The sequence below is a fragment of the Caretta caretta genome, chromosome 21 (genome assembly GCF_965140235.1).
Source record: "Caretta caretta isolate rCarCar2 chromosome 21, rCarCar1.hap1, whole genome shotgun sequence".
Taxonomy (NCBI): Eukaryota; Metazoa; Chordata; order Testudines; family Cheloniidae; genus Caretta; species Caretta caretta.
The window spans coordinates 8410325-8418007 of record NC_134226.1 but is presented as its reverse complement, the minus strand read 5'-3'; the positions used below and the strand labels follow the sequence as shown (position 1 = coordinate 8418007).

General features: G+C 46.4%; 1 protein-coding gene across 1 annotated transcript; it reads left to right on the top strand.

Annotated features, from left to right (window-relative positions):
* Positions 1-308: 308 nt before the first annotated feature.
* On the top strand, positions 309-7164 carry SNRPE (small nuclear ribonucleoprotein polypeptide E). The gene is made up of 5 exons (XM_048826332.2): positions 309-477; positions 1130-1156; positions 2131-2193; positions 2556-2634; positions 6728-7164. Exons 1-5 carry the CDS (start codon positions 424-426, stop codon positions 6781-6783), a joined length of 279 nt encoding a protein of 92 aa, XP_048682289.1. The 5' UTR covers positions 309-423; the 3' UTR covers positions 6784-7164.
* The last annotated feature ends 519 nt before the right edge of the window (positions 7165-7683 follow it).

Here is a 7683-nt window from a genome sequence, read left to right as displayed (position 1 = left end):
GGAAAGGGGGTAGCAGGCTCACCCCGGCACCCGCCTGGCCCCACGCCTGTGTTGCATGCACCCTGCAGGCTCTGGGCCCGTGCTCTGGGCAGGGGCTCTGAACAGCCAGCGCTGCCCTCCCAGGCTGGGCTGCTGCGGGGCTCGTGCCCCCCGCCCGAGGACAGCAGGCGCCTCGAACCCAGCTCTCTGAGAGGGGGGAGCAGGAGAGGCGGGACGGAGAGTCCTCCAGCGTGCCAGAGTGGCCGGGAAAGGGTTCCCGGCGTTCCGCGGGCAGGCCCCGGCGGCTTCCGGTCTGCACCGGAAGTCTTTGAGCTGGGGCGGCGCGTGCGTGCGGGCTGTTGGGGGGTAACGGTTTCTTCCGTCTCTCTCTCTCTCTCTCTCTTTCCCCCCCCCCCGCCGGTTGGCTGAGGCTCGCTCGCGGCCATGGCGTATCGCGGGCAGGGCCAGAAGGTGCAGAAGGTGATGGTGCAGCCCATCGTATCCTGCCGCGGGGGAAATGGGGCTGGGCGGGGAGGGGGAAGTGGGGGGGACTGGCGGGCGGGAGAGATTGAGAGGAAGGAGATGGGGGGGCTGGCGGGTTTGGAGTGGGGGGGCGGAAGGGGGAGGAGATGGGGGACCGGCGGGAGGGAGTGAGGGGACCGGCGGGAGGGAGTGAGGGGGCCGGGGAGGGGGGGGGAGATGGGGGACCGGCGGGAGGGAGAGGGGGGGCCGGGGATGGGGGGGGAGATGGGGGACCGGCGGGAGGGAGAGGGGGAGGAGATGGGGGGCTGGCGGGAGGGAGAGGGGGGGTGCCGGATGGGGGCTGGCGGAAGTGAGGGGGCGGGGGGGCAGAGATCGAGTTTGCCATGCAGCCCCTCACACGGGCATTACATGCTGGGGGGTCTAGTGCCTGGGGTGGGGCCTGGGTGTACTGGGAAGGGGCCACTCTTTATCAGAGTCCCAAGGGGGAATCAGTGTGTTCAATGCCAGCTGGATTTCTCCCCCTCCCCTCCAAGAAACAAACCATGACTTGCCTCAGAATAAGGTGCTCTTACAATGGGAACTTTGGTTATAACCAGATGAGTTGTTACAGTGACACATGTTGTGCTAGGAGCTGCTTCTGTGCTTTTCCTTAAGTGCTGTGTTACAGAACCTCATCTTCAGGTACCTGCAGAATGTAAGTAATGCTGTCTAACTATCAACTCCTTGTGTGATTGTAAATATGATCCAAAACATATGATCCAAACAAAAACAGGTGGTTTTAGCCATGGTCATGTTGCTGAGATTTATATCTGATACATCTTGTCTTTGGAGTGTGGAAGGATTCTTTCTTCCTTCCTTCTTCAGCAAGGAGCAGGGATTCATAAACTGATCAGTTTCTTCCATCTCTAACTAATAATAGTACTGATAATATTTGACGTATTAGCTCTTAAGGTTTTGGGGGGTTTTTTTGTACTGAATAGCTTCCTGCCACCAAACTGTATTGTGGGTCTAAGTTTAATATTTTGTTAGCATGCCAAGAAATAGTAATGCATACTAAAGGTTTGATCCTAAGGTAAAGTATACAGTGATGTGCTTGTGTGTAATAACCCTGGCAGCCCGACAGGATCTGAATACAGGTGTCAGGTTCAGGTTAGGTTGGGTATTATTTGTGTAGCATACATTCAGGCGCAGCTCAGATCGGATAGGCTCTTATCACTGATTGTGTTGACTGCCCTAGACCATTGCAACCTCACCTAAACCCAGTGGGACCTGACTACAAGTGTTGGGTTCGGGTATGAAAACAATGAAATACTCTCGGGGTTGGGTTAAAATTGACTGTGATCTAGTTGGATTTGGGTCAGGCTTTAAAATTAGTCCTGAGCAGACTTCTACTATTGTTTACATTCTAAAATTTATTCCTTTACATGTTCACAAATCCTCAATAATTGGAGAGAAAACATGCCTTTTTATTTATAAGATGTCTCAGGGCAACATTAAGTTCTAATTTGGGTTTTCTTACAGAAACTGCAAAGAATATTTTTAATAATGACTTACAACGGGGCAAACAGATAATAATATCCTGTATACCAATGAGTAACTGTTGCTTGGAGTACCTGTGCTAATAATGTGCTTTCTTATCTTTTCCTTCCCCCCTTCCCGATTTTGCAGAGGTCCAGGATTCAGGTGTGGCTCTATGAACAGGTGAACATGCGCATAGAAGGCTGTATCATTGTGAGTGTCATGTTATATGCACTTTGCATCATTCATTTGTTTTTCCAGTTCACAAGTCCCATTTTCAACTCCCCAGGAAAAAGTAGTACAGTGAAGGAATAACACGCCACACTCCCACCCTCCCACCCCCTGTTTTCCAAGCAGTCGTCTTACTTAGATCCATTTAATCATAGCATCATAGGACCAGAAGGGACCTCGAGAGGTCATCTAGGTCAGTCCCTTGCACTCATGGCAGGACTAAGTATTATCTAGACCATTCCTGACAGGTGTTTTTCTGTGTCCCCTTAGTGAAAGCAGCTCCTACTGTTGAGGCTTGAGACCAGGCGATTTTGTTCACTAACCACTTTGTTGTTGGTTCTTAGGGTTTTGATGAATACATGAACCTGGTTCTGGATGATGCAGAGGAGATACACTCAAAAACAAAAGCAAGGAAACAGCTGGGTAAGTCTGCATGGGTTAAATGATTTATGGCACCAAGCTGCATATATGAACCATGTGTGTGGTAGCAATATAAAATGCAGAGCAAATGAATAGCTTTGACTGAAGGATAGTGAAACCCATTGGTGAATAGCAAATGAATAGCATTAGTTCTGCTGTAGGTTAACTGTGTTGGGATTAGAGAGCTGATGAATGTTCTATTCTGATTAGCTGTATGTCAGAATCCAGCACTTCTCAAAGAGTGAGTGAGTCCTAAAATGAATCTGAATCTTTAAAAAGGTGGTTTAATAAACAGCAGCTCTCTGCCTTCTCTTGGGTGTCAGGGTGGCTGGAGGAGGCCAATCTAAACTCCAGACTCCCATATCTATTTCTGTACTGTTGTATTAATTGGAGGTGTAATTTACCCCTTCATGAAACACTGGAGCTAGGGGTGACCCAGTGAAATTAATAGGCAGCAGGTTTAAAACAAGTGAAAGGAAGTAGTTCTTCACACAATGCACAGTCAACCTGTGGAACTCATTGCCAAGGGATGTTGTGAAGGCCCAAAGTACAGCCGGGTTCAGAAAATAATTAGGTAAATTCATGGAGGATAGGTCCATCAATGACTAGTAGCCCAGATGGTCAGGGACAAAATCCTATTTACTGGGTGTCCCTGAACCTCTGACTCCCAGAAGCTGAGACTGGACAGCTGGGGATGGATCACTCTATAATTGCCCTGTTCTGTTCATTCCCTCTGAAGCCTCTGGCATCAGCCACTGTCAGAAGGCTGGATATTGGGCTCCATGGACCATTGGTTTGACTTAGTATGGCCATTCTTATGTTTTTAATTCATTTAAATACAACAGTCCTAGTACCCTCCCCTCACACTCAGTTGTGTCTACACAACAAATTAAAACCTGTGTCTGGCCCGTGCAAGCTGACTTAGGCTCACAACGGCTCAAGCTGTGGGGCTGTTTCATTGCTGTGTAGGCTTCTGGGCCTGGGCTGGAGCCCAGGCTCTAAGACCCTGCGAGGTGGGAGGGTCCCAGGGCTCAAGCTGGAGCCTGAGCCTGGACGTCTACACTGCAGTGAAACAGCCCCAAAGCCCTAGCCCTCTGAGCCCAAGGTGGCTGGCATGGGCCAGCCACAGGCGTCTAGTTGCTGTGTAATGACAGGTTTCAGTGTAACAGCCGTGTTAGTCTGTATTCGCAAAAAGAAAAGGAGTACTTGTGGCACCTTAGAGACTAACTAATTTATTTGAGCATAAGCTTTCGTGAGCTACAGCTCACTTCATCGGATGCATACTGTGGAAACTGCAGAAGACATTATATACACAGAGACCATGAAACAATACCTCCTCCCACCCCACTCTCCTGCTGGTAATAGCTTATCTAAAGTGATCACTCTCCTTACAATGTGTATGATAATCAAGTTGGGCCATTTCCAGCACAAATCCAGGTTTTCTTCCCCCCCCCCCCCACTCACACACACACAAACTCACTCTCCTGCTGGTAATAGCCCATCCAAAGTGACCACTCTCTTTACAATGTGTATGATAATCAAGGTGGGCCATTTCCAGCACAAATCCAGGTTTTCTCACCCCCCTGTCCCCCTTTTCCAAAAACCACACACACAAACTCACTCTCCTGCTGGTAATAGTTCATCCCAAAGTGACCACTCTCCCTACAATGTGCATGATAATCAAGGTGGGCCGTTTCCAGCATAAATCCAAGTTTAACCAGAATGTCGGGGGGGGGGAGGGAGGAGGAAAAAACAAGGGGAAATAGGCTACCTTGCATAATGACTTAGCCACTCCCAGTCTCTATTTAAGCCTAAAGTAATAGTATCCAATTTGCAAATGAATTCCAATTCAGCAGTTTCTCGCTGGAGTCTGGATTTGAAGTTTTTTTGTTTTAAGATAGCGACCTTCGTGTCTGTAATTGCGTGACCAGAGAGATTGAAGTGTTCTCCGACTGGTTTATGAATGTTATAATTCTTGACATCTGATTTGTGTCCATTTATTCTTTTACGTAGAGACTGTCCAGTTTGACCAATGTACATGGCAGAGGGGCATTGCTGGCACATGATGGCATATATCACATTGGTGGATGTGCAGGTGAACGAGCCTCTGATAGTGTGGCTGATGTGATTAGGCCCTGTGATGGTGCCCCCTGAATAGATATGTGGGCACAGTTGGCAACGGGCTTTGTTGCAAGGATAGGTTCCTGGGTTAGTGGTTCTGTTGTGTGGTATGTGGTTGTGGGTGAGTATTTGCTTCAGGTTGGGGGGCTGTCTGTAGGCAAGGACTGGCCTGTCTCCCAAGAGTCTCTCACAGATCTTGGGAGACAGGCCAGTCCTTGCCTACAGACAGCCCCCCAACCTGAAGCAAATACTCATCCACAATCACATACCACACAACAGAACCACTAACCCAGGAACCTATCCTTGCAACAAAGCCCGTTGCCAACTATTGCCCACATATCTATTCAGGGGGCACCATCACAGGGCCTAATCACATTAGCCACACTATCAGAGGCTCGTTCACCTGCACATCCACCAATGTGATATATGCCATCATGTGCCAGCAATGCCCCTCTGCCATGTACATTGGTCAAACTGGACAGTCTCTACGTAAAAGAATAAATGGACACAAATCAGATGTCAAGAATTATAACATTCATAAACCAGTCGGAGAACACTTCAATCTCTCTGGTCACGCAATTACAGACATGAAGGTCGCTATCTTAAAACAAAAAAACTTCAAATCCAGACTCCAGTGAGAAACTGCTGAATTGGAATTCATTTGCAAATTGGATACTATTACTTTAGGCTTAAATAGAGACTGGGAGTGGCTAAGTCATTATGCAAGGTAGCCTATTTCCCCTTGTTTTTTCCTCCTCCCTCCCCCCCCCCGACATTCTGGTTAAACTTGGATTTATGCTGGAAATGGCCCACCTTGATTATCGTACACATTGTAAGGAGAGTGGTCAGTTTGGACGAGCTATTACCAGCAGGAGAATGAGTTTGTGTGTGTGGTGGGGGGGGGTGAGAAAACCTGGATTTGTGCTGGAAACGGCCCACCTTGATTATCATGCACATTGTAGGGAGAGTGGTCACTTTGGGATGAACTATTACCAGCAGGAGAGTGAGTTTGTGTGTGTGGTTTTTGGAAAAGGGGGACGGGGGTGAGAAAACCTGGATTTGTGCTGGAAATGGCCCACCTTGATTATCATACACATTGTAAAGAGAGTGGTCACTTTGGATGGGCTATTACCAGCAGGAGAGTGAGTTGTGTGTGTGGGGGGGGGGATGAGAAAACCTGGATTTGTGCTGGAAATGGCCCACCTTGATTATCGTACACATTGTAAGGAGAGTGATCACTTTAGATAAGCTATTACCAGCAGGAGAGTGGGGTGGGAGGAGGTATTGTTTCATGGTCTCTGTGTATATAATGTCTTCTGCAGTTTCCACGGTATGCATCCGATGAAGTGAGCTGTAGCTCACGAAAGCTTATGCTCAAATAAATTGGTTAGTCTCTAAGGTGCCAAAAGTACTCCTTTTCTAGTTGCTGTGTAGACATACTACTGTCACCTTGCCCCATCACCCTTCTGAGTCAATACAGGAAACCCTTTTGCCGCTGCCATCCCCACCATGTTTGGATTTGGTATTCACCATTTGCCAAGTACCAAAGATAAACAGTGAATCTGAAAACGGTGGTGTCTTCCAATTCCCAGCCAGGATGGCTTTTATTATGATACACTCTGGTTTATTATAAGGAAGCAGAGTACGGGGCTCAAGATAGTGCTGATACCCTGCAACGCAGCGAATTTCATATATCGGTCATATACTGTGGAGAGAGAATCACCATAGATTTATAGGCTTCATGCAGAGGGATAGTCTGTCTATGTATTAGCTTAATTTACTGTACTGAAAGGAAACTTCTGATCTGTACTGCAGTCTTTCCCATGGTAAGTGTTAATAGAAAGAAGCACTATATAGGCACCAGGCAGACTTCTTTTTGAAAGATTTTCTGCAACAAAATTTTCTGCAAGTTAGACATTGCATGACCTGAGGATAATCTCTCTAACTGCCATTTCCGTTCTCCTTTGTGTTGCAGGTCGGATCATGTTAAAGGGGGACAATATTACTCTTCTACAAAGTGTTTCTAACTAGAACTTGTCATTCAGAGGGTGGAATACACTAAAGAGTGTTCCGAACTAGAATTTTCACTCAATGTGCGGGGTGGACTAAACATTATTATAAACAAGAGTCACTGTGCTGGGAAAGTGGATGGTGTTTTGAAAATAAAAACTCCAAATGAGCTTGATTTGAAAAGAGTAAAAACAGTAACTTCACTGGTGTCTTGAGTGTGAGCCAGTCTGGCAATTCTTCTTTCATAGTAACATTTTTTACATTGGAGAACCAATTAATGTCGGGGGTAATTTTTATGTTAACTGTGAACTTAAATTTATTTGATCTCATGCCTACATCCCTCCCTCACAGTTTTTGTTGGGGGAAAATATGTAATCTAAAATAAACCTTTTTTTCTTAAAATGGATCTGTTCAATTTCTGATAGGAAAAAAAAATCTTTGTTCTGGAACAATACCCATGCACCATCTGAATTGTTCAGTACAATACCAGAGCCACATGCAGTCTCCAGACTATAGAGATCCAGTAAAATTAGGATGGAATTTGTCTAGGAACTTAGCATTACTATTCTCTACCAACATATCTCAGTTGCGTGAAGAGAGCTTTTAACTGATAAAACAGTATAAAATTTCTTGAGAATCTATACAGAAGTACTTGTTGGTAAAGGATTATTTCTACAGTTAAGTATGTTAATATGCTGGGAAGGACTCCAGGAATTTAATCAAAGCATTTAGCAAACAATGCTCAATCCTCACACTTGTCAATGTAATTAAGTATTATCCTCGTATTTGATTGGGGAAATTTAAGCAGAGAGGCTAAGTAGTTGACCCAAGATCACAGAGAGGGAGTCAGTGTCAGAGCCAGGATTAAAACTCGAGAGTTCCTGTGGTCAGGTCACTAAACAATTTGGAAATATCTGAGAT

Bases quoted from the DNA above. Each gene is read 5' to 3' on its own strand.
- SNRPE (XM_048826332.2), top strand. From the start codon at position 424: ATGGCGTATCGCGGGCAGGGCCAGAAGGTGCAGAAGGTGATGGTGCAG. The intron at 1,157-2,130 runs GTAAGTAATGCT...CCGATTTTGCAG, and splicing joins TCTTCAGGTACCTGCAGAAT to AGGTCCAGGATTCAGGTGTG. The intron at 2,635-6,727 runs GTAAGTCTGCAT...TTTGTGTTGCAG, and splicing joins AAAAGCAAGGAAACAGCTGG to GTCGGATCATGTTAAAGGGG.